Raw genomic sequence first — 27,365 nt, forward strand, 5'->3', positions numbered from 1 at the left:
GCTCTGGCTGTGGTTGGCAGCTGCAGTTCCAATTCCACTCCTAGCCTGGGAACTTCTATATGCTGCAGATGCGGCCCGAAAAAGAAAATAATAATAATAGCAATAACATGGGAGCAATAATTGTATCTATGACAGAGGGTTATTGTGAAGACGAAGGAACGGATCTGTGTAAAGCCCCTGGCATGTAAGAACAACTCAAGAAACATTGCCGATACTACTTTTCTTTTTTTTCTTTCTTTTTTTTTTTTTTTTTTTGCGTTTGCTAGGGCCACTCCCACAGCACATGGAGGTTCCCGGGCTAGGGGTCGAATGGGAGCTGTAGCCACCAGCCTACACCAGAGCCACAGCCATGCAGGATCCGAGCCGAGTCTGCAACCTACACCACAGCTCACCGGCAACACCGGATCCCTAACCCACTGAGCAAGGCCAGGGACCGAACCCGAAACCTCGTGGTTCCTAGGCGGATTCTTTAACCACTAAGCCACGACAGGAACTCCGATATTACTTTTCTTATCTACTCTGACCCAAAGTTGGCTCTGCCCAGACATCTCCTATATATCCTACAGACACAACTCAGCCATGGCTTCCTTCAAGAAGCTTCAGGAGGCTCTCTGGGGGTTCCCATGGTATTATCACACTATTTGCCACTTGCAATGTAATTACCTATGTCTGGTTCTCCCACTAAGCTGTGAGCTCCCCGAGGGCAGAGACAAGAATCTCATTTGTCATTGCATACAATCTGGTAGTGAAGCCCTTTCGAAATGAATGAATGGATGAACAGCAATGCTGACTGAGCCCATCCCACCCTCCTACCGACAAGGGGCCACCTTTCTCACACTGTAAATGCCTCATTGCCCCAAACGTCCCCCAGCTCCCACCTCAGGTACAGTCTGCACTTAGTTCTTCTGGTCTTGTCCCACCGTATTGGTTTCAGAAGGAAGACACCCATGTAGAATACGCAGGCGAAGGACCCTCACAGGTATGCTTGTACTCTTCCCTGTCCCTCCTTGGTGGAGTCCCCACGATGGACAAACCCTTCTCTACTTGCAAAGAGTTCTTTATTTATTAATGTATGCTTTTTTTTTTTTTTTTTTAGGGCTGCACCTGCAGCATAGGGAAGTTCCCAGGCTAGGGGTCAAATCAGAGCTACAGCTGCCCGCCTACACCACGGCCACAGCATCACGGGATCCCAGCCTCATCTGCAACCTATGCCACAGCTCATGGCAACTGAACGAGGCCAGGGATCAAACCCGCATCCTCCTGGATACGAGTTGGGTTTGTTACTGCTGAGCCACAGTGGGAACTCCCGAAACAGTTCTTTATATAACAAGCAGGGCTTCTGGGAGCTTTCAACGTCTGTTTCCCTTCTCCTAAGAACTCTTAAAACCTCTCCTGGAATCTGGGGTACAGATGCATGTGATTCTCAACCCTTCCCAAGAGCCTGTCAAGAATTGATATCTCTTTGGTGTGCTGCTTCTTTTGATGTATGGATGTCAGCTCTTGGAAAGGATTTAAATACCAAATATTGGGAGTTCCCACGTCTTTCTGGGAGATGCTTCAGTCTAAGAAGGTTTTGCACAGCACAACACAATGCCAGGAACAGTGAATGAGTGCCTCAAAGAGAGACATGCAAAACATTGCTCTTTCTGCTTTTTGTAAGAACAACTCATTTTTCTTTCTCTTTTCCTTTTTTTTTCTTTTTTTTTTAAGGCTGCCCCTAGTATATGGAAGTTCCCAGGGTAGGGGTAGAATTACAGCTAGCCTAATGAGAAGCCACCAATGAGCTTTTTATTTTATTTACTTTTTACTTTTTTGCTTTTTAGGGCTGCATCTGTGGCATATGGAAGTTCCTGGGCTAGGGGTCCAATTGGAGCGGCAGCAGCTGGCCAACACCACAGCCACAGCAACGCCAGATCCAAAAGCCCACAGAGAGTGAGCAAGCCCAGGGACGGAACTCATGTCCTCACAGAGGCAACATCAGGTCCTTAACCCACTGAGCCACAACAGGAACCCCAAGAACAGCGTGTTTTTGTGAGATATACTTATGGATGTGGTTAAGGATTTGTAAATGGCTGCAATGTAGGTCAAAATGTAGGAGTTCCCATCGTGGCACAGTGGTTAACGAATCCAACTAGGAACCATGAGGTTGTGTGTTTGATCCCTGGCCTCGCTCAGGGGGTCATGGATCCAGCATTGCCATGAGCTATGGTGTAGGTTGCAGATGTGGCTCAGATCCCGCGTCGCTGTGGCTGTGGTGTAGGCCAGCAGCTGTAGCTCCGATGGGACCCCCAGCCTGGGAACCTCCATATGCCACAGGTGTGGCCCGAAAAAGAAAAAAGACGAAAATGAAAAAGAAAAGAAATGTAAATAATGGGATATCAATTGCTATGTTACCTGAAAGGGAAGGATTTTATACATCAGGAAATGGGCTCCATAAATTCCAGAAGCATCTTACAACTTTGACCACGGCTTCTGATGGTACTGCCTGCTCCCATGACACTATAGGCCATCTTGACGTCCCAATGTTTTCCTGTGAGTCTCCAAGTCTCTCTGCTCTCTGTCTTTTCTACATTACCCAGGAACAAGGGCAGTTATGGCTCCAAAAGGTGGGTCCCAGTCTCAGTAATACCTGCTGTTAACCTTGGACTTGGTCCTTAGGATTTCGTGTGGTCCCCTTCCTTTAAGAATGATGCTGTGGGCGTTCCCGTCGTGGCGCAGTGGAAACGAGTCCGACTAGCAACCATGAGGTTGCAGGTTCAATCCCTGGCCTCGCTCATTGGGTTGAGGATCTGGCGTTGCCGTGAGCTGTGGCATAGGTCGCAGACGCGGCTCAGATCTGGCATGGCTGTGGCTGTGGTGTCGGCCAGCAGCAACAGCTCCGATGGGCCCCCTAGCCTGGCAACCTCCATATGCCGCAGGTGCGGCCCTAAAAAGACAAAAAATAAAAGAATGATACCGTGGACTGGATTATCTGTTGAACTTGAGCTCCTCCCTTCAAAAGGCACTGGTCTGGGGATCATCTGTGAAATCCTGGCATCTATAAGGATCCTCTAGCAGTGTCTCCTTCAGACATACACGCACTGATTCCACAAATATGTAATAACGCCCATCACACTAGGGGCTGGGGTAGAGTGAGGAGTCAAAGCAGACACAGCCTGGCTCTCTTGGCGCTCAAAGCCCAGCGGAAGATGCAGACACAACACAAAACCACAAGAGATACAAGTTCAAGCTCAGGGTCCCATGAATGTCTCCGGTAAGAGAGGGTCGTGGGAAGCTTCCTTGACTTTGAGAATGAGCTGAGACCTACAGGAGGGGAAGAGGGACCTGCTGGAAGAAGACACGCGGCAAAGACTCCAGATTGAGGGAACAGAGTAGGCAGAGGTTTCACGGTGGGTGCAGCCTGGAGAGGATGAAGGATTCAAAAGAAAAGCAAGGAGTTGCTCCCATCGTGGCTCAGTGGTAATGAACCCAACGAGGATCCATGAGGAGGTGGGTTGGGTCCCTGGTCCCCTTCACTGGGTTAAGGACCCAGCATTGGCGTGAGATGTGGTATAGGTCGCAGACTCGGCTTGGATCCTATGTTACCGTGGCTGCGGGGTGGGGCAGGAGCTGTAGCTCTGATTCAACCCCTAGTCTGGGAACTTCCCTATGCCTTGAGTATGGCCCTAAAAAGCCAAAAGGAAAAAAAAAAAAAGCAAAGAAACAATAAATAGTGAGATCACCCCATTACAGCTAGCCTGCCCAAGGGCAATGAGAAACCACTGATGAGCTTTTTATTTTATTTATTCATTTATTGCTTTTTAGGGATGCACCCACGGCATCTGAAAGTCCCTGGGCTAGGGGTCCAATCGGAGCAGCAACACAGGATCTGAGCCATGACCACAGCTCACGGCAACAATGGATCCTTAACCCCCTGTGCGAGGCCAGGGACCGAAGCTGCATCCTCATGGATACTAGTCGGGTTTGTAACCCGATGAGCCACAATGGGAACTCCTTGATGCGCTTTTTAAAGGAAGAGAACTGGGCGGGTTTCCATTCTGGGCAAGCTCCCCAATAAGCAGCTCTAAAGCCCGGACTCCAGTAGCCACAGGAGATGAGGAAACTTTCAGATCTTTCGGAAGCACCTGTAGCCTGATGGCCCTGGACATGGTGGGATTTCAAACAGCAGGGGACATGCAGAGCAAATGGTGAGGCGGCCTGGGCAGGTGAGTGGGCAAGCCCCAACTGGACGTGCTTCTATGGTCTGGATGACATGGAGTGATCTATGCCAGCCCACACCTGGCCTGGCACTGCTGGGAAGGGCTCTCTCCTCTCCCATCTGTCTGGCTGCACTCAAGGAGTTGGGGCCTGGACCGGAGTCCCAACAATGAAACCAGAAGGATGCCTGGAAGATCAGAGGGGTACCCAGGTGAGCTGGATCTTGCCCAGCTCCCCTCACACTGGCCAATGCACCCCTCTTCCTGGCTGCCTGCCTGCTGGCCCATCAGGGCTCACCATTGCCATCCTATCCAGATGGCTGTCCTCGGCCACACAGAAGCCCTGGAGCCCAGGAGATAACACCACCCTCCCACCCCCAATCCCGGGAGCCTGTAGCAAAGACAACTGTCTTAGTCGGCGCAGGCTGCTGCAGTCAAACACCAGAGACTGGGTGGCTTAAACAACAGATGTTTCTTTCTCGCAGCTCTGGAGGCAGGAAGTGTAATACCACAGTGCAGGCCGACTCGGTTCCCTATGACAGCCCCCTTCCTGGCTTGCTGTGCCCTTGCATGGCCATAAAGCCACCAAGCCCATCATCAGAACCCCGCCTTCCTCTAACCCTAAGTATCTCCCAAAGGGCCACATCTCCAAACACCATTTTGTTGGGCGAGAGCTTCCATATGGATTTCGGGGTTGGGGGGGGACACAGGTCAGTCGAACATAGTCTCTGACCCTGACGGAAAGGTTTCCTGCCTCCAGGGGGCGCTGGCTCTGTGCTGGGATGTGTGATGCGTGGCTCCCTGGGATCATGGCGAAGCTGGCCCCCCCGGAGATCACACTCAGCTTTCCCTGCTCCATCCTCACCCTCATCTCAGGAGCAGCCCTTATAAATCATCTGAACAAAAAAAAATCTCCATCTCGGCTCTCTATTTAGAGAATGGCTGTCAAAGCATCGGGTGCTTCGGTCATTAGTCAATCAACAATCCTGTGCCAGGTACTGCCCATGCCCGGCTTGGTGATAAGGCAAGAGCAGGTGCAGTCAGGTGGCCCAGGTGTGCATGGCTGCTCTGCCTGTGACTTCAGACAAGCCACCCAGCCTCACTGAGTCTCAGTTTCCCCTTCTGCGTGCGGGCAACTCCAAGCCCTCCCCTGGGAGGCGTGATATCAAAGCACTCGGCAAAACCACCACGTGCTACTAAGACATTGTGGTAACTATTCAATTAGTGCTATCAGAACCCCAAGCAAGCAGATATTCCAGCCCTAACCTTCAGGGAGCCCCCATGTCCCTTCCTCCCCGTTGATGTGGGTTGACCCTCCCCAAAAGATGCATTCAAGTCCTTCTCCCACAAGCTGTGAATGGGACCACGTTTGGAGACATGTTCTCGCCAGATGTCATCAAATGAATTAGGGCAGCCTTCATCCAATGGCTGGTGTCCTTAGAAGAAGAGGGAACTGGACACAGAGACACACAGGGAAGACCATGGGGTGATGGAGGTGGACATGGGAATGATACATTTATAAGCCAGGGAACGGCAAGGATTTTGGGCAACTGCAAGGAACTGAGACAGAGGCATGGCACAGACTTTCTGGCTGAGCCCTCCAGAAGTAACCAACCTTGCCAGCTCTTTGACTTCCAACTCGAGCCTCCCTGACTGTGACAGGATAAATATCTGTTGTTTTAAGCGCCCCCAATTTATGGTACTTTGTTACAGCAGCCACAGGAAACGAAGACCCCTCCGTTCATAGGCATGGAACGGGGCTGCCTGAAAATCATTAACTTGTGATCAAGACAACAGCGCCCCTTTGTGATGCAGGCAGGAGATGTTGACCTTGACTCTGAAGCAACGTCATCTTGGACCACAGGAAACAAAGTCCCCAGGAAATACATAGAAGAGATAACTTAGCTAAACCACAAAGGGAATAAATGAGGGGTGTGGGGGGCGGAGGGTTGTTGCAGGGAACTAAACTAAAAACAAACTTAGTATATCACACTTCATAATCAAATAGACCTCAGTGATGACGTATATAACTCTCTGAGCCTGTTTCCTGATGGATGGAGTGATACTACTACTTAGCTTGTTCGAGTTATTGAAAAACTTTCTATTTATTTATTTATTTGCTTTTGTAAGGCTGCACCACGGCATATGGAGGTTCCCAGGCCAGGGTTCGAATTGGAGCTACAGCTGCCAGCCTACACCACAGCCACAGCCACACAGGATCCGAGCCGGATCTGCGACCTACACCACAGCTCAAGGCAAGGCCGGATCCTTAACCCACGGAGCAAGGCCAGAGATGGAACCCACATCCTCATGGATCCTCGTCGGGTTCATTAACCACTGAGCACGAAGGGAACTCCTGCTGAAAAAGTTTAAACCAGATATGGCCTATAAAAGGCTCTGCAGAGTGAATGACACATTAAAAAACCCAAATCTTAGCTGTGGCTGTATGATGATGATGATGACAGATGGTGTGAACTCTTGGAAGCATAACTTCTCTGAGCTTCATATCTTCATTCATAAAATAAGTCTAGGAGTCCCTGTCACGGCGCAGAGAAAACGAATCTGACTAGGAACCAGGAGGTTGCAGGTTCGATCCCTGGCCTTGCTCAGTGGGTTAAGGATCCGGCGTTTCCATGAGCTGTGGCGTAGGTCACAGACGCAGCTCAGATCTGGCATTGCTGTGGCTGTGGCATAAGCCAGCGGTTGCAGCTCCGAATGGACCCCTAGCCTGGGAACCTCCATATGCCGCAGGTGTGGCCCTAAAAAGACAAAAGACCAAATAATAATAATAATAATAAAACAAGTCTAGTAGATATTTCGCAAGGCTAATGTGAGGACTGAAAGAGATAACATTTAAGTCTTTTCTATTTAATTAAAACATCATTGACCGATAACATTGTGTAAGTTTAAGGTACAATGTGTTGATCTGATGCATCTGTATATTTCAATATGACTACCTCCCTGGTATTAGCTAACACCCCTATCATGTCACATAATTTATTATTATGGGGGGGGGCACGCCTGTGGCATGCAGAATTTCCAGGGCTAGGGACTGAACCTGAGCTGCAGCAGCAGCTACATCAGATCCTTAACCCCATAAGCCACCAGGGAACTCCCCATTATTTCTTTAATATGATGGGAACAAGGCATGGACGTTGAGGGCATTATTCTGTGGTTTGTTTTTGAGCTCTGAACATCCTTCAAGGCCCGCGGCCCCAGGTACCATAAGAGCTGGTGTAGTTCCTAGAGAATAACAGTAGAGGGCAGCAGGGTCTCATGTTTGCCCCTCCAGCCCAGGAAGCTTAGACAGTGGGAGAAACCAGCTTCTGAGGCGTCTCCTCCTCTAGGGACCCTCAGGCAAGTCCGCTGGGAAGAAGTCAGGTCAGCCACTAGGCTTCCTTTCAGAGGAAAAAAGCGATTCAAAGAAATACATGTCCCTTAAAAGCTCACTGGGTGTCACAAACCTCAGTTTAAAAACAGCGATTATATTTTACAAGGGTATGTTTCGATTTTTATGGGCTGTAGGCTCAGCACTTCAGAGCTGTGCAACAGCTCCCTGGCCCCAGATCAATTTTTGCAAAATCCATCCCTTCCCTGATCAGTTTCCTAAGATAACAAGTCATAAAAACTTGTTGAAATTAATTAGTTATCAAGTGCAAGAAGTTTGAGACAAGCCTTTGGGGAGAGAATTCCTTCAAAGTTTTAGTCCTACTCTAGTCCAGCTCAGTTTTGGATTTACCGTAGCTTTATGGCTGAAGAGTTACCCGTCCAGGGCAGATGCATTTCCCTTTTGTTTGAGCTGCACGCCTCAGAGCCAAGTATTCCATGAATGTTCCCTTAGGAGGAACCAACACCGCTAGTCCCCTGGTCCCTGCATCTCTCCAGCAGACTGTCTCTGTCTTTACCTCTTTCTTATTATCATGAAGCAATTTAGAAGTGCAAAAAGTACAGAGCATAATAGAACAGGGACCAGCACAGCCCCCATCGGGTTTAAGAAAGAAAGAACTTCAATTCCGTGGAAAGCCCTCAGGGATGCACAGCGCACGCCTCCTCCTCCCCAGGATATAACACTCTCCCAAACTGGGTGTTCAAGACTGGAAACGCCTGGGAAAGAAACGAGCATCCCTTCTCCTCTGTCTTTAAGAAAGACAGACCTGCACACGCCAAAGATACTGAGGGAAAGAGTACAAGGTGGGGGGCCAGGGGAGAGTGGGGAACGGTGAGGAAGCTGAGAGGTTCTGGGAGCGTGGCTCTGCGGGGATGCAGTTTCTAAGGATGCTTACAGTGGGGAGGCGCTGGTAACGGAAGCGGTTGAAAGGGAGGTGGGCAGGGGCACCGCTCCTCCCTCCCCACCCAGCGCCGCCCACCCCTTCATCCGCCTCCCTTTCCCTAATACATTGGTCCTGCCAGGTGCGGACCCAGCGGAGCCGGCGCGGGAGCCCCAGCGCCACCTACCGACCACGATGAGAACCTCCCTCTCGATGTGGGCCTGGATGTAGATGCGGCCGCGGCGCTCCGTGTGGTCTGTGCCACACAGGCTGGGCACGTTCATCACGCAGCGCTTGTGGACGTTCATCATGCAGGCTGCGGGGGCAGAGAGAGGACGCACAGGTCAGGCTGGGTCAGGCTGGCCCAGGCTGGCCCCCTCCTGTGCCCTTCCTTCCCTCCCGGACTGGCGGAGACCAGCCTGCCCTGCCCGAGTCTCACCAGAAGGACTTCTTCAAGACTCCTCCTCAGCCCCCCAACCCCTGGCCCTGATGGACAGACGGGGTGGACCGTGTCCATCTTCCCCGAAGGCTAAGGCACCCCGCACACCCACAATGGCTCTGAAGCCAAAGTCACCAACTTCAGTGCCCGGGGCGGCAGGTAACCCAGGGAGGGAAGCTGCGGGTGTGGTGGGTGGGCTTGCACCACCGGGATGCAGCAGCCCCTCAGGCAGAGCCCTGACGGAAGCCAAAATTTTCCCATTTTTCAAGCGAAGCGGGAATCCCGATTTGTATGTGACATCTCGCGATGCTTTAATACTGACGGCTCATAGGCTGGGTTCCCTGGAAAGAGCATCGGAGAAGGGGAGTTGCCAGCTGGCCCACGTGCGATGTAAGGGGAGCGCCCATCCTCAGGTGACCTCTCAGAGTTGTCGGGGAATTGACACAAGAGGACCAGGCCTTTGCAACCCTGCATCTGCCCGTCTTTGGTCATGAACCACCCTCTGGGAAGGGGCATCCTCTTGGGATCTGAGCAGAGCACCCACGATATCCACTGTAACTAATTGCGACCAAAAAAAAAAAAAAAAAAAAATTAGACCCAGGGGAAGTTCCCATCATGGCTCAGTGGAAACGAATCCGACTAGTATCCATGAGGATGCAAGTTCGATCCCTGGCCTCACTCAGTGGGTCGCGGATACGGTGTTGCCATGAGGTATGGTGTAGGTCACAGATGCAGCTCGGATCCCAAGTTTCTGAGGCTGTGGCATAGGCCAGCAGCTGTAGCTCTGATTCGACCCTTAGCCTGGGAACTTCCATATGCCACCAGTGCAGCCCTAAAAAAAAAAAAAAAAAAAAAAAAAGACCAAAAAAAAAAAATAGACCCAGGGTAAGATGAATGAAATATGTCTGCAAACTGAACCTGACACTCTGAAGGGTTCTCTGCGATCTGATAAACGCATGCCCCCTTTCCCCCCACCCCACCCCCACGGGGCCTCTGTGCTTCTCTCAGTGGGTAGCTGGTTTCCCCCAAGTTCTTTGGCACCATGGCTGCTCCAGGAAGTTGTGCCTGGAGTCCAGTGTTCCCAAGGGGCCCCCTTGTTCCAGTCTGAGCAGCCAGGAGGAGAGGCTGGATCACCCCCCTACAGGGTCTGCATTCCAGGGGATTCCACAGGAGCTAGGAGCAGGGCACGACCAGGGGCAGGGGGTGCCAAGGGCGCCCCTTCTCAGCCCGCCCAAGCTCCAGGAGGCAGCAGGCAGATTACAAATCTGGGAATGAGTTGTGGGGGGAGGACGGTGAGCAAGGAGAAAGGGAGAGCCCCCTGGAACCTGAGCGCCCAAATTCAGGGCTCTGTGTCAGCTCAAGTGCCCCCATCCCACCCCTCTCTGTCCTTGAGAAAAATTTGGGGCCCCACGGCAGCTCAGAAGAGTCGGTGTCCTGCAAGCCTCTATCAAGTGTCTGCCTGGGAGCTCCGATCTCTACTGTGTCTCTGCGGCTCTAACCCTGTGTCTGTGCCCGCCTGTCTCTCAGTACCCATCTTGGCGTTTGTCTCTTTCCTGGTCCTTGCTCCTCTGTGTGTGCGTGTGTGTGTGCGCGCACGCGCGCGCACGCACCCACACATGCCTTGGGACCACAGATGCATTGGGGAATAGTTTCTGCATCACGTCTCTTTGCCTCCATCTCTGTGTGTGTGTGTCTCTCCATGTGTGTTTCTGTTTCTGCTCTCTCTGCATCTCCCACAGGAGCCCGTGTGAGCGCACCTCTGTGTCACTTCCAGTCATTGTGTCTGTTGGTTCATCCTCCGTCCCTCCTTCTGCTGGAGTCTCTCTGGTGCAGGGTCCCTCTGCAGCTTCATTGGGCGCCCCCTACACCTGGACCCACGTGGCATCTGCCCCCAACCCCTCCCCCCCGCCCCAGCATCCACCTGTCTCTACTTGTGTGTTTCTCTCTCTCCCTCCCTTCCGCTCCCTCCAAAGCCACATCCATCCCTCTCAGTCACTCTCTGCCCCTGAGGATTTCTCCCTCTGTCCTCAGACAGTCTGGCTTCGTGACGGCTCTGCCTGCTATAGGTCGACAGGCCCCCGGCCAGCACGGAGCTCCCTGTCCTCGCCCCGTCCCTTTGCAGGGGAAGCTGCAGCTCTCAGAGCCTGCTGGCTGTCCCACCCCATGGGCCATTCAGTCCTTTCTTTAATAAAGAGGAGTCCTGCCCTCTCCAGCCTCTTCCCGCCCCAGCCTGGCCTGAGAATCACACCCTCTCCCCTCTTTTGGTATAAACCGCGGGTGTCTTTTCTCTCTGCAAAGAACAGCCTCAGTGCTGCATATCAGTGTTGGAAACAGCTGTGTGCATGGCTGCAGGCACGGCCACGATGTGTCTGTGCCTCCCTGTGTCCCCTCTCACAGTGGCTGTGAACCTTTCTGTGTGACTCGCTTTGCTCAGTGGGACTTGCCCTCTTAAGGAACGTGGGACCTCCATGTCAGCAAGTCTAGGCTAGCCCATTTGGGATAAAAGACTCGTGGCCCTGTCATCCCCATCACTCATGTGACAGCCAGCCATCCTTCCAGACATGCGGGTGAGGCCCTCCAAGCGCAGACAAATACCCACCCCAACCCACTAATCGACCACACAGGCATGAGCAAGGGCAGTCCAGACCCAAAGGACAGCCTGGCAGCATCATGAGCTAAACAAATGGCTCCCGTTACCCTGCAACAGACAAGTGGTACCCAGCCTACCCTGCACTCGGAAGAAGGTGCTGCAGACCCCGGGGGAGGCGCCCCGACAGCAGAGGCGGACTGAGTACTTACTGTCACACTTCATCCCCTGGTGGATGAGTCCATACAGCAGGGACCCACAGTGGTCACAAAACGTGGGGCTGGAGTACGTGTGGATCTTGAACTTGTGTTTGCTCCGGGGGTCCTAAGGTCCAAAGAAACCAACAAAGAGACTGGCATCAGAGTGGCATGCCAAGAAGTCACACTGCACTGAGCATCACTGGAGAACTTAATAAAAACGGAACCTGGCCCCCAGCGTTCCGTGTACCTCTTGGGACCACTGGCAGGGTCCTGTGCCCAGACACGGCGCTTGATAAAGAGTCACTGAATGAATGAATGAATGAATGAATGGACTAAGACCACTGACAGCGCCCATTCCCACCCCAGCACACTCACTCACTGTGCCTGCATGTCCTCTATCTGGGAAACCAGGCTGCTGAGTCCTGCCTCCAGCAAGGACTCCAGAGACAGCAAACAAAACGCCAGACACATCAAGTCAACAGGTTTCCTTGTTTCTCTTTCCTTCGTCCTCTGAACAACTCCTGGAGTGATCTAAAACCCAAGTCCGGGCATGAAACCTCCCCCCCTTAGAGGCTATTTGCTAGGGCCTCATCACCTACAGGACAGAGTTCAAAGTTCAGAGTTCAGGATGCATAGTCAGTAGGTGGTGGCAGAGATTACCAGCATTCCTCCAATATCCATTCTTCCTTTTAAAAACAGATCCCTTGAGTTTTAGCAGAGAGCATGGCTGCTCCATTGAAGACCACATGCCCCAGCCTCCTTGCAGCTCGAGATCTAGCCCATGGGAGATACGTGTTTAAAAGGAAGATGTACAGCCTCCCTGGCTCCCTGTGTCCCTTGGCACGGGCTGGAAGATGGTAAGATGTGGACGTGACCACCTTGGACCCAAACTTGGACCCAGCAGCCCTGGACTTTGTCCCTTGGGACACACATTTGACCGAAAAAATCTACCTTCTGTTTTCCTCAAGTCACTATATGGGGGGCGGGGAGGTGTTTGTTATAGCAGCTTCTGCTGTTCCCTAACTAACTAACTTGGCCTTTGTAACCTAGCAGTGCAGTGCATTACTGAAAGGTACTGACAGTGGAGCATAAACTGCCTGGGTTCTTGTTAGATGCATGATTTGGAACAAGTTATTTATTTGTGCCTCACTGTCCTTGTCTGTATGATGGAGAGAGTGATAGCACTATAAGCTTACAGGAGCATGAGGAAGAATAAGTGAATTAACCCAAGTAGAGAGCTTGGACCCGCCTGGCACACAGTAAGCAGTATAAGCTTTCGTATTATTATGAATACATCCCCCACGTGATCCCAACTATGTTTTCAGGACCCAGGACTTGGTCATACTCCCAAGCGTGCCATGCCTTTCATGAGTCTATGGCACTACACAAGGTCTTTCTCCTCCAAGAGATGCTCCACCAACAACAAAAATTCCTTCTCTTTGGAGTTCTGGTCGTGGCACAGCAGAAACAAATCCGACTGGGAACCATGAGGTTGTGGGTTCGACCCCTGGCCTCGCTCTGTGGGTTAAGGATCTGGCGTGGCCATGAGCTGTGGTGTAGGTCGCAGACACAGCTCAGATCCTGCGTGGCTGTGGCTGTGGCTGTGGCTGTGGTGTAGGCTGGCATCTGTAGCTCTGATTTGACCCCTAGCCGGGGAACCTCCATAGGCCATGGGTGTGGCCCTAAAAAGCAACATAAATAAATAAATTTTTAAAATTCCTTCTCTTTCTCGACCCAGCCTGAGAAACTGCTTTCTCTGGGAAAGAGTATACTACAGAAGTGAACGGGCCCAAGGTTCTAACCCAGGGCTGATCGGACATCCTAGCCTTTGCTATACACTACCCACCTCCTCCCTAAACCATTCATGCATCCATCCACCCATCCATCCACATTTGTTAGTTGATGCAGGTGCCTTTTAAAAGTTATCCTAGTAACAGAGACAGAAAGTGAACAAGTAAGCAAGTAAAGAGAATAAGCACGAATTCTGTGCTATTAAAATGATAAGCATTTCTCCTTAGGAAACTGTTACGTTCAAAGTTTAAAAATAATCTTTATACCTACTAGAATGGCTGAAGTGGTAGAAAATTCATACTGACAACATTAAGGGCTGGAGAGGAGAAAACGCAACTGGAACGTTTGCAAATACTGGGGGCAGGGGGTGCAAAATGGTAGAGCCCCTCCAAAAAAAAAAAAAAAGGTGTGGCAGTTTCTCCTTTTTTTTTTTAAGGGCTGCACCTGCGGCATATGGAGGTTTCCAGGCTGAATCAGAGCTGTAGCTGCCAGCCTACCCACAGCCAGGATCTGAGCCACATCTGCGACCTACACCACAGCTCACAGCAATGCCAGATCCTTAACCCACTAAGCGGGGCCAGGGTTCAAACCCTGCATCCTCATGGATTCTAGTCAGAGTCATTTCCACTGAGTCATGAGGGGAACTCCTGCATCTTAATGAGCTACAAAGTTTCTCTTCCGATGTTCCAAGCCTCTGGGGTCAGAAAGACGAAGTGATGACCCTTGCACAGTTCTGAATGGCCAAGTTTAAGAAGCTGGGTCAGCTCTGCTCTGGCCACGGGACCCTGCAGGGCTGCCAGGATGCAAAAAGGCTCCAGCAGCCACCTGTTCTGCTTGAGGATTGAGGACCACAGCAGTAACAGCAGAGCTTGGAAATCCCAAGACAAAAGCGAAAGGCTCCCATGCCTGGGCTAAGACACACATCCCGTTCCTGAAAAGAGTCCCAGGGCTCAGAGCTATAAAACGTTTCCCATGTACCTGACCTTTGAGAATTCACCTTAAAATTGAAAAATGAGTGCCTCAAATCCACGTAGAAAGAAACACCAGTTCATGATGGGTATTGGCCTGAGGGGGCGCTCAGGGCTTCTCTCACTCCTCCTACTCAGCCTCTAAGGAGGAGAACCTATCTGATTGGTCAGATTCCAAGACACTGATTGGCCCAGCCTCAGTGGGTGGAGCTTGAAAGGCTTTAAAAGCTTCTCCGGCCACCTTTCTATTTCTCTCCCAATAGCTCTCTCCTCTGCCAGGAGGTTGGGGCCAGGTCCCCAGGGTCTCCCCCTAAAGAGGTCGGGCATGCGTAGCCTAGATGAGCTCCACTGCAAGCCCCAGAGTAAGTTCCTCCTCCTGGTTTCTTGTGCTCCTTCTGGGCTCCCTGATACGTGACCTTAGAGGAACCAAGAATTGGTCTGGCGCTGTTTTAAATGTCCTTAGACTGACCCAGTATAGAAAAAGGGAGTCCCTGAGGGCATCTTCTTTTGAGATTTGAGGCAAAACCCCCCACTAACAATAAAGTTGCTCTTTGCTGTCTTTGCACTTTCCTCCATGCTTGTATCTCAGTGGGGTCTCGGAGAGAAGGATTCAAGCATCTCTGACCATGACCACATCCTATCAAGAACTTTCTCCCTCTCAGCATGCCTCTTCAGCAGCAGGAGATGCCAAGTGGCACAACGAAAGGGAAGGAAAAAGAAAAGAGATTGATAGGGAGCTGCCCATGGGCCAAGTGACAGCCATGTGGAAGGTGTCACTCATTTCCATTTCAGTGATGATGGAAGGAACCCAGACTGGAGAGTAAGACCTTGTCAAGGTCAACCAGCTGGCCCCCCGCAGAGCTGGAGCTCACCCTGGGTCTGCCTGGCTTCCACACTGGGGTGCACCAGGGCACGCCCTCTTTTCTCAACCCTCAAATTCATCAATGCCTCATTGTTCAGATCCACTACCTGGCACATCCTTCCTGCCTTCTTTTGTTCATTCACCCAGGAAATATTTTCTAAGAGCCAGATTCCTCCTAGGCCCTGGGGACAAAACTGCGAGCAAAGGACACAGGATGACTGCCCTCCTGGAACTTATGTTTTAATGGCGGAGAAAAATCAAAATGAAATACTTGCCACACACTCGGCCCCCCGCAACTTTGCCATCATAGCCTTTAAACCACTGTGTTGTAACTGTGTGTTTCATCACATCTCTCTCACGCTAGCCACGGGAGGGAATTTTGCTCTCCATCATATACCAGGAGATACACAGTACGTGGCATACAGAAGGTGCTCCGTAAATGTTTAATGAGTGAGAGTTAACATTTATTGTGGGTTTACTTATGCCAGGAGCCCCTGGCATAATGCCTGGGCTAAGATATTTATAATCACTTTGGCTCAAGCCCTGCCCACTGACCAATCAGAGTGGACCACAGGGCCCAGTCATGCTGGCAGTTAACCCTTTAGTGGCTGCATCTTGGCCAGGTGGGGTGGGGAGAAGCTAGCTGGTAGGGGGTGAGATGGATGGGTGGGGGTGGGAGGAAGAGTCTCCGAGGGCCCAGTGGCTACTTACCAATTAACTGAAAAAGATTTCATCCTTTCTACAACTGGTACAGCAGTGCCAGTGAATACAGGTTAAACACCAGCCCTGCTTTTAGCCAACACGCATTCCCTTCCCAGCCTCCGGGGCTGTGGCTATTGACCCAGGATGAATCCAGGGAGCCACGTGCCTGCTATGTCAGAACTCGTCCGAGGGTCCTGGTTCAATCCCAGTCAAAGAAAGATCCAAAACCCACCTGTGCTCCATCCCTCCCTGCATCTTGTTTTACGGTCAGCTGGTCCAGCCCCGGCCACACTGGCTGGACCCCCTCCAGTGCACCTGCAGCCCACCCCCACCCCTGGCCTGGGACCTTCTTCGTGTTCAGAGGTCACAACGTGGACCCCATGGGCCACACCAAGCTTACAAACAAGCTATCCTTGGCCCACGTGGCGCATCACAGAAATAAATTCATTGAGTAAATTTTTTAAATGTCGGACAAAAACATGTAGATTTCCGGCTCCTTTGGAAAAAAATCACAAGTTGTGGCAACACAGGATGCACACTCCTGTGGGCTGAGCAGGGACGGCCCCCTTTAGATAAAGGATAAGCTTCCCAGTTTTCCACAGTCCCCACCACGCCCTACTGTCTCACGCCCTGCCTGCTGCCCTGGTTTCCTTTCCCCACCTGGCCCCTGTAGGAATTCGGGTTTGTGACTTTTGCCAGACTCCCCATCCTCTCTCCCCACAGTCCAACCACAGGTGGACACATCCCTACATGCCTCAATGAGTTCAGGCGGCTCAGTGCCAAGGGCTTTCTAAATGAGTTTGAACTTTTTGAATCCCTACCCCAGCATCACCGCTTGATTCCCAGGGTCCCTGGCCAGCTCCCCTCCCACCACAGGAATCAAGTTCCCAGAGAGTCCTGCTGTGATGCCGCTCCCCGCTGTTTTATGAGGTTGAGCTCCATCACTCTCTGTTCTAGATGTTCTTGGATTTCCAAGTGTTTTTCCACTTGTGATCCTGACCCAAGAGACTGCCAAATAATATCAACAAAATGATCATCAATGGCTGTGATGCTTACAGCCACCATGGATTCAGCAGACTCTCTGCCAAGCACTGCGCTAAGGGTTCCATGGCACATCATTAAATCTTCATTATGGTCATCGAAGGAGGGGTTACTATTATCCTGGTACCCAGATGATCCAGCTGAGGCTTAGCGAAGTAACATATTCAAGGTCACGAAGTAAGGAAGTAGGAGAGCCGGGACTAGAGGCAGGCTCCAGAGATGCAGACAACAGAGCGGAAACACCTGAATGTCACCTGGCTGCCTCCTCACCTGGAACCTTCCCAGAGGGTCTCCCACCTGATGGGGGGTGTGCGTGCTGGGGGTGGGGGGGATTACAGATGACAACATCCTTCGCCCCATACAAATGCAGCACCAGGCAGCGTGAGGGCCCTTGGAGCTCCCCATCCTCACCCCCAAACCAGAGTCTTCCCCGTGAACACCTATTCCCCAGGACCAAAGGGCAGGCAGATCCCAGCCCAGCATCTTCAATTTATCACCTGACCTGACTCCAGGCACATGCAGCTAAGGAGGAAGAAAGCAAAAAAAAAAAAAAAAAAAAAAAAAAAAAAATTTTTTTAAGCCTCTAAAGCAAAACCTAAAATAGCCTCTCTCGGTCTGAATGGGCTGTGTGGCTTTGTGCACAGGTGGGCTGAAATCTGGCTGAGCTGAGGCAAAGCTGCAGGAATAAGGAAGCTGAGCTGAAACACCAAAGCCAAGAAACCACATGCCATCAGCATCGGTCAGAGCAGGAAGTCACAGCAGCCTGTACCTGCAGCCTGCGTCCTCCCTGGACCTTTCCATACCCCCCAAAGCCCCCCAGGTACATTTTTCCAGGAGGTTAGACAGGCAAAGAGATCTCAGAGATTCTAGGTGGAAATACTGGCAGAACAGAAGGAAGGTTACAAGCGTGGGCTCTGGGGTTAACTGTGAGGCCTCAGGCAGGCGACGGAACCACTCTGCATCTCTGGTTGCTTGTCCATAAAGTGTAGATAAAAACAGTGCCTACCTCATCAACTGGCTGGGATGATTAAAGCTCCCAGCACCATGCCCTCCACACAGGCTCTTGGTTTTATTATTCCAAAGAGAAAAAAATACTCAGGGCAACACCTCCCAAACTTCAGGCTTGAGTTGTCATAATTTTGCACATCTACACACTCCCAATAATATTATTTCCTTGGTACTTTAACGCAGCATGCCATTTTTACTTAGACCTATTTTAAAATAATATTCTCTAAGAGTGTGAACTTGTCGGATTGATGTGCAAAGTCTGTCTTTCCTAATACACCTCAAAAATGAAATAGACAACTCGTGAGGTTTTTTTTTTTTTTTTTTTTTTTTTTGCTTTTCAGGGCCACACTTGTGACATATGGAAGTTCCCAGGCTAGGGGTCAAATCGGAGCCGTAGCTGCCAGCCTACACCACAGGTACAGCAAAGGGGGATCTGAGCCACATCTGCGACCTACACCACAGCTCACGGCAGCGACAGATCCTTAACCCACTGAGCGGGGCCAGGTATTGAATCTAGTCCTTATGGATACTGGTCAGGTTCATTACCGCTGAGCCACAACAGGAACTCCAGCAAGAGATTTTAAATGAGCCAAATGCAGGTATGGATATGATTACAGAAATAATAATGCAGCTACACAATGGACTACTATTCAGATATAAAAGTGAGGAGTTCTCTGTATAATATGGAAACATCTAAAGGGTAGAAAGATTCAGATATAATTTTTGTGTGTGCCTATGGCACGTGGAAGTTCAGCAGGATTGGACCCACCAGTGAAAACACCAGATCTTTTTTTTTTTTTTTTTGCTTTTTAGGACCCACCCACAGCACATGGAGGTTCCCAGGCTAGGGGTCTAATCAGAGCTGTAGCTGCTGGCCTACACCACAGCCACAGCAATGCCAGGTCCGAGCCGCGTCTGTGACCTACACCCCAGCTCACAACAACGTCGGATCCTTAACCCACTGAGCGAGGCCAGGGGATTGAACCTGCAGCCTCATGGTTCCTAGTCGGATTCGTTTCAGCTGTGCCACGATGGGAATTCCAACACCACCAGATCTTTAAGCTGCTGAGCCACCAGGAAACTCCCTTAAGGGTATATGTTTCAGTGGAATCAAAAAAGAGAAAAAGCAAAACCCAACATGCAGAAGAGCATATGCTGCGTGCTACCTTTGGGTGAGAAAGTGGGGTGGGATAAGAGAGTGTATTCTAAATTACTCATACCTGCCTAAACAAACCCTAGGAGATGCTTTAAGAGAAGCTAACACACGATTTCCCATCATGGTGCAGCGGAAATGAATCTGACTAGGAACCATGGGGTTGTGGGTTTGATCCCTGGCCTTGCTCAGTGGGTTGGGGATCCAGTGTTGCCGTGAGCTGTGGTGTAAGTCGCAGACGCGGCTCGGATCCTGTGTTGTGATGGCTGTGGCGTAGGCCAGCAGCTATAGCTCCAATTTGACCCCTAGCCTGGGAATCTCCATCTGCTTCAGGTACAGCCCTACAAAGCAAAAAAAAAAAAAAAAAGAGAGAGAGAGAGACAGAGAGAGGCTAATATAAATGTTTGTCTATGCAGGCAAAGTGGTCAGGGAATATGACTTCTCTGTTTATACCTCTGGAGCATTTTGATGAAAGTAGAATCTTTTGGGGGAAGAGGGACAGGGATAAATTAGGCATTTGGGACTAACATTAAACACATTTCTATAAATAACCAAAAAGGATCTACTATACAGCACAGGAAACTGTATTCAATATTTTGTAATAACCTAGAAAGAAAAGAATCTGAAAATATGTATATATATATATATATAATTTACATAAACCGAATCACTATTCTGTACACATGAAACTAACACAACATTGTAAATCAACTATCCTTCAATAAGAAAACAAAATATATTTTGGAGTTCCCATTGTGGCAAAACAGGTTAAGAATCCCACTGCAGCGGCTCTGGTCACTGCAGAGGTGCAGATTCACTTCCCAGTCCAGCAGAGTAGGTTAAAGGATCTGGCATTGCAGCAGCTGCAGTGTAGGTTGCAGCTGCGGCTCCGATTCAATCCCTGGCCCTGGAACTTTCATATGCCTCGGGTACAGTCATAAAAACCAAACAAACAAGCAAATACATAAAGTGTAAAGAAAAAGAAAATTCTAAGTTGGAAATTATTCCCCCCCAAAAAGAAAGTAGAATTTTTTCATGTCTATCTAGGTACCACCATGCCAGGTGTCACGAACTGCAAATAAAACTCTCAAGAGACAAAGAGGCAGGGAAATCTTAATTGGGGCAACGGTGGTCTGAGACTCTGTGGACATGAAAGGTGTAGCATGTTAGATGCTGTAATTACATACGGCCCCCCACAATTGAAAGGGGGACATTTTTGGTGAATATCGTGCATTTTGTTCCTGGAGAAGAGAGTTAATAGTAGTGGTATCGCTGTGTAGACGTGTGCCTGGATATGGTTTGATATACCATGCCCGCTACTCCCTCCACCCCTTGGGCAAATAAGTAATTGTTTCATTTAAGGACAAGCTTCTGTTGTGTCAACTTGGGTAGGATTTTAAATACGATTTCCTGGGTTACCATCTGCACTGGAATCAATGTCAATATTAGGAGTTAATTAATAGCCATGTTCAAACTCAACATCCAGCTCTGGCAGTTATTAGCTTTTGGACTCAAGCAAATTACTTAGCCCTCTTTTTTTTTTTTTTTTTTTTTTTTTTTTTTTTAGGGCTACACACCCTCAGCACATGGAGGTTCCCAGGCTAGGGGTGGAATTGGAGCTGTAGCTGTTGGCTTATGCCAAAGCCACAGCAACGCCAGATCCGAGCTGTGTCTGCGACCCCACACCACAGCTCACAGCAACACTGGATCCTTAACCCACTGAGTGAGGCCAGGGATCAAACCTGCGTCTTCATGGATGCTAGTCAGAGTCGTTTGCACTGAGCCATGACGAGAACTCCTATTTAACCCTTATAATTTTTAGTTTCTTCATCTGAAAATGGGATGTTGAGTTCCCTGTCGGCCTAGCAGTTTAGGATTCACATTGTCACTGAGGTGGCTCAGCTTCGACTCCTGGCCCTGGAAATTGTGCACGTCCTGGGTGTGGCCAGAAAAAAAGGATATTAATAGTATCTAGTTCCTAAGTTGATGGGAGAGCTCAATGGCCTACTGCATGAAAACTACCTAATAGTCAGAGGTGAAAATAAATACTTTTAAATAGTCACTGTTAGCATTAATTTTCTGTTCATATCCTTTGTCTTTTTGTATTTTGATTTTTGCTTTTAGAGCCTAATCAGAGCTGTAGCTGCTGGGATCCAAGCCGGGTCAGTGACCTACACCATAGCTCATGGCAACGCTGGATCCCCAACCCCCTGAGCAAGGACAGGGATCAAACCCACAACCTCATGGTTCCTAGTCGGATCCATTTCCACTGAGCCACGACGGGAACTCCTCCTTTGTTGAAATTCACGTTCGTTTCTTTCTAAATGATTTGTAACACATTTCCTATATAATTTTAAGAATATTAGCCACTCATCTATGAGATATATATTTCCCAGTTTTTCATTTGCCTTTTAATTTTCTTGATGTTCTTTCAACATTTAACATCACAAGTATTTGTTTGTGTTTAAAGAAGGCTCAGTTTTGGAGTTCCCTTGTGGTGCAGTGGGTTAAGGATCTGGCAATGGTCACTGCAGTGGCTCAGGCTGCTGCTGTGGCATGGGTTCAATCCCTGGCCTGGAAACTCCCAAAGGCTGCAGGTGTGGCCAAAAATAAAAATGAAAAGAGTGCAATTTCTCCTTTTTTCCTTTATGGACTCTGTCCCTGCTGTTATATTTAGAAAGTCTTTCCCAGTAGGTTTTTCATCCCCTTACAGTTTCACTTCTCCCCTGCAATCATTATTTCCCTTGAAATTCATTTTCGCAGGAGCTTCCTGATGAAAGGCTTAATTTTCCTCTTAACATTTAGCAAGTCATAACCACACATGCACAGAATGCATCTTCTCATGCTGATTCAAAATGACTTTTATCATATACTCCAATTTCTCCTGTGTCCTTTGTTCATTTTAAAATTTTCTCTTATGCTCCCCTAAACGTTCTCTTTATTCCTGCCTCAGTATCATCTGAGTTGAATACACCATAGGTTTATGATATCTTAGTACCTAAAAACTTGCATTGTATACCCACTAACCTTACCCCGGCATTACTATTCATTTCAAGATTTTCTCAGCTATTGTCACCCACATATTCTTCCAGACTGTACTAGAAATGCTAATCTTTGCCAGCCCTCCGTATGGTCCCTTCTAGAAAAATTCCCACCCACAGCATCAGCTCAGTGGGCAGCAGAGCATCCGACCTGGTGCTTCCAGCCAGGGCTGAATGGACCAAGATCTGGTCAGTGATGTGCAATTTTTGAAGTAAGAACTGAGCCAATCAGAATTTAGAACAAGGAACTGCACAGTCCTAGAGGCTGAAGCTCAGTTAAGGGCGTGGGGGAGGCTGATGCAGGGGGAGAGAAAGAGAGGGAGGGGGATTCTCATGTAATTTGAGCCTCCCTTTGTGTGCTTGCAGAAATGTCTTTTTTTTTCCCCCTAATCTTTTTCTTTTTTTTTTTTTTTCTTTTTAGGGCTGCACCTGTAGCATACGGAAGTTTCCAGGCTAGGGGTCAAATCAGAGCTGCAGCTGCCAGCCTATGTTGCCACCACAGCAATGCTGGGTCCAAGACACATCTTCAACCTACTATGCACCTGCAACAATGTCAGACCCTTAACGCACTGAGCCAGACCAGGGATCAAACCTGCATCCTCATGGACACCATGTCGAGTTCTTCACTGGCTGAGCCACCACAGAAACTCCCCCTTTTCTGCATTGTCCCTCGTGTTAAGCCAGGCTTCTCCTTTCCAGGATTTATATGTGATTTTGACAAGTGATTTCAATACATTAGCTAAGTCAGCGATTCTTAACCTGGTAATACCATCCTCCTGGGCATACATGCAAATCTCTTGCAAAGAAGCATTTCCAGGCCTCTGGCTGGGACTCACATCAGTGAGGAGCCCCAGTTTTATGGGGGGGCCTGTATCCCCCAGATGTGCAGAGCACATTGGTGAAGAGCTCAGAACTGGTGACACTGGGCCAGCTCTCTGGATGGCAACCCTGGGCGGGACCCAACTTCTGACCACGCCCTTCCTGTGGGGCTACACTCTGCAAATCACCACGGTCCCCACCCAACCCACCTGCACCTGGCTGGTCCCTGCAGGCATTTGAGTTTATAACTCCTGCCAGATCTCAACTCCAATTATTACAACCAAACAACTGGTATAGCTGAGGGAGATCACAGGAAATAATGGCTGTGTCCATTCACCGAGGTTCAGGGAGAAGGACAGACCCACCCCAGGTAAAAGTGGGCATTGTCATTCTTCCAGCAAACAGGAGCCATTTTCCTTCCTCTATTAGTCTTTGTTTTATGTATTTGGGTCCTCCTATATGAGGGGCATATATATGGATGGGTATAAGAGCCTCTTCTTGAATTGATCCTTTTATAATTAAATAGCATCCTTCCTTATCTTTCTTTATGGCCTTTGTTTCAGCCTATTTTGTCTGACATGAGTAGTGTGACTCCCGCTTTCTTGTCATTTCCACTTGCCTGAAATACCTTTTTCCCATCCCCTCTCTTTCAATGCACGTGTGTCCTTGGCTCTAAGGTGGCTCTCTTGTAAGCAGCATATTATTGGCTCTTGGTTGTTTTTCTTTTTTTTCTTTTTTATTGATTTATTTTTTTAATCCACTCTACCACTCTATGTCTTTTGGTTGCATCTTCCCTCTTCGTGAAGGCTGTGGGGGTGGACAGGCCAGCTCCTGCTCTACATGGCTTTCAAGGCATCAGGCATGGCACCTGCAGATTCAGCTCCGGTGTGGTGCCTGAGTTGGCAGGGGATGAGAAGCCGCATCCTTTCCAGCAGGTGAGGCTTAGGTCAGGAGACCCTCAACCTCATATAGAGTACAGTTCCCATGACGAGGAGGTTTAGTAGGGCATTTAAAAGGTGAGGCTCCAAATCGGGTTGCCTGGATCGAAGCCAGCTTCACCACTTACGAGCTGTGTTGCTTGGCCAAGCTTTCCATACTCTGGTTTCTTCCTCTGTTAATCAGGGACAGTAATGGTATTTATTTCCTGGGATAGTTATGGGGAGTAAATTACTTAAAACTTCCACAGTTGCCTGACACAGAGCAGGCACTTAATAAACACCAGCTATTTGTCATTCATTACGAATTACTGCTGACTAGGGCATCCCTCTTTCTACCCAGCTGTAACTTTTCCCCATAGACCCCATTTCTGTTTCCACCTCTTGAACGTCAGTCTTTTTTTTTTTTTTTTTTTTTTTTTTTGTCCTTTTGCCTTTTCTAGGGCCGCTCCTGCGGCATATGGAGGTTCCCAGGCTAGAGGTCTAATCGGAGCTGTAGCCCCCAGCCTATGCCAGAGCCACAGCAATTTGGGATCCGAGCCACGTCTGCGACCTACACCACAGCTCACGGCAACACCAGATCCTTAACCCACTGAGCAAGGCCAGGGATCGAACACGCAATCTCATGGTTCCTAGTCGGATTCGTTAACCACTGAGCCACAATGGGAACTCCTTGAATGTCAGTCTTGATTTCTGGCACCAGTTTCCTCCACAAAAACAATAAGCAGGAGTTCCCGTTACAGCTCAGCAGTTATGAACTCGATCAGTATCCAAGATGATGTGGGTTTGATCCCTGGCTTCACTCACTAGGTTAAGGATCCAGGGTTGCTGCGAGCTGTGGTGTAGGTCACAGAGGTGGCTTGGATCCTGCATTGCTGTGGCTGTGGCCTAGGCTGGCAGCTGCAGCTCCAATGCGACTCCTAGCTTGGGAACTTCCATATACCGCAGGTGTGGCCCTAAAAAGCAAAAAAAAAAAAAAAAAAAAAAAAAAAAAAAAAAAAAAAAAAGGAATTCATTCATTAATTTTAATTAATTTATTTATTTTTGGCCATGCCCACAGCATGCAGAAGTTCCCAGGCCAGGGATCCAACCTGCAGCAGAAACAGCAATCCAAGCTGCTGCAGTGACAACACTGGATCCTTAACCCCTTGCACCACAAGAGAACTCCCAGCAACTAATTGATTTATCCACTTATTCACCAAATATTAGTTAAGTGCCTTCCATGGGTCAGGTGCTGGGTGAGAAAAATAAAACACAGGTTCTGTCCTCATGGGCTCCCAGCCTAGCAGGGAGAAGACCATAGAGAAACACAAACGTACACTTTCTTCTTTTTTTTTTTTTTTTGTCTTTTTAGGGCCACACCCATGGCATATGGAGGTTCCCAGGCTAGGGGTCCAAAGGGAGCTACAGCTGCTGGCCTACGCCCCAGTCACAGCCACGTGGGATCCAAGCTGCATATTCGACCTACACCATAGCTCGTGGCAATGCCAGATCCTTAACCCACTGAGTGATGCCAGGGATTGAACCTTCGTCCTCATGGATACTACTCAGATTTGTTTCTGCTGAGCCACGATGGGAACTCCACAGATGTACCCTGCCGACTGCTGTCGAGGAAAAGCTCACGCTACTTAGAGAGTTTATATTGAGGGATTCTGCTGTCAGGTCTGGGAGGCTTCCCTGAAGAAGTGGAGTCTGAGCTAAGAGCTGAAGGATGGGGGTTATAACATGGACCACGAGCATCTGGCTGGGGCTCTGTACACCCCTGGTGGAACTATTTAGCTGCATGGCATCCTGCTTCATCCCAGGCAGACTCAGCGGATGCCACCCCACTGCCACCTGCCTGCCTCCCAAGCACTGCCTCACCAGCTAGGACCCCTCAGCAGTGAGACCCCAGCCTCCATGAGAGGGGATTGAGTAGAGAGCTAGTGAATCAGATTCTAAAGGTAAATGGGGAGTTCCTTTTGTGATGCGGTGGTTAACAAATCCGACTAGGAACCATGAGGTTGCAGGTTCAATCCCTGGCCTTGCTCAGTAGGTTAAGGATCCGGCATTGCCGTGAGCTCTGGTGTAAGTCACAGATGCGGCTCGGATCCTGCATTGCTGTGGCTCTGGCACAGCCCGGTGGTTACAGCTCCGATTGGACCCCTAGCCTGGGAACCTCCATATGCCACGGGAAGCAGCCCTATAAAAAGGCAAAAAGACAAAAAATAAAATAAAATGAAATAAAGGTAAATGGTCCACATTCAGTCCCAGCTCTGTTACTTCCCGCTACTTCCCGTGCAGCCTTGGGCAAGATCCTTAAACTATATGAGCCTCGATTTTCTCACCTGTCAACTGGGGAGACCCTACAGCAGGGTGGCACACACTGCAAGGCCAGCATGCCTGGACTGAGTCCCAAACTCAACGGCTTCCTGTGCAACTTGGGGGGAAACCTCTTTGTGCTTCCCACCCCTCATTTTAAAAGTGGGAAGAGTAATAATAGCACTAAATCCTCCTAGGATTCTAAGAATGTAATGAGTTACTATTTGTCAAGAGCTCAGAAGGGTGCCTGGCACTGAGTAAACACTCTGTAAGTGGGTGGAGAAAATAATAAATAAATAAATATTTCTGCTGTCTTGGTTTGTGAGGATTTATGAAAACACGATTATATTGTGCTAGTGCAATGCCTGGCAGGTAGTATGCATTTGATCAAAGCTAGCTTAAAAAAAAAAAAAAAAAATAGGAGTTCCCATCATGGCTTAGTCGTTAATGAATCCGACTAGGAACCATGAGGTTTTGGGTTCGATCCCTGGCCTTGCTCAGTGGGTTAAGGATCTAGCGTTGTCGTGAGCTGTGGTGTAGGTCGCAGATGCAGCTCGGATCTGGCGTTGCTGTGGCTGTGGTGCAGGCCTGTGGCTACAGCTCCGATTGGACCCCTGGCCTCCATATGCCACGGGAGCGGCCCTAGAAATGGCAAAAAAACAAAACACACACACACACACACACACACACACACACACACACACACACACAGAGAGCCTAATGCTTTAGGATCTGGCATTTTGTCACTGCTGTGGCGTGGATTCAATCCCAGGCTTGGGAACTTCCCCATGCCATGGCCACAACAAAAAAAAATTATTTTTATAAAAGTTTTTTAAAAATAAAATTATACAGGGGAGTTCCTGTTGTGGCGCAGTGGTTAACGAATCCGACTAGGAACCATGAGGTTGCGGGTTCGGTCCCTGCCCTTGCTCAGTGGGTTAAGGATCTGGCGTTGCCGTGAGCTGTGGTGTGGGTTGCAGACACGGCTTGGATCCTGCGTTGCTGTGGCTCTGGTGTAGGCCAGTGGCTACAGCTCCGATTCGACCCCTAGCCT

General features: G+C 49.4%; 1 protein-coding gene across 17 annotated transcripts in view; it reads right to left on the reverse strand.

Annotated features, from left to right (window-relative positions):
* The window catches only part of PRKCB (protein kinase C beta), a 386,628-nt gene that overhangs the window by 175,776 nt on the left and 183,487 nt on the right, over positions 1–27,365 (reverse strand). For all 17 annotated transcript variants that reach the window (XR_014840537.1, XR_014840535.1, XR_014840536.1 and 14 more), the window contains exons 4-5: positions 11,703–11,814; positions 8,652–8,780 (exon numbers count right to left, since the gene is read on the reverse strand). Coding sequence is in view for 2 of the 17 variants with exons in the window: in XM_021086460.2 (XP_020942119.1) it covers positions 8,652–8,780; positions 11,703–11,814 (241 nt within the window). In the remaining 15 variants the exon portion in view is untranslated. The remainder of the gene's footprint in view (positions 1–8,651; positions 8,781–11,702; positions 11,815–27,365) is intronic.

The sequence above is a fragment of the Sus scrofa genome, chromosome 3 (genome assembly GCF_054392235.1).
Source record: "Sus scrofa isolate SSC_HxYL_T2T_F1_AM1 chromosome 3, Sscrofa_HxYL_maternal_Yorkshire_Landrace_v2.0, whole genome shotgun sequence".
NCBI classification, from domain to species: Eukaryota; Metazoa; Chordata; class Mammalia; order Artiodactyla; family Suidae; genus Sus; species Sus scrofa.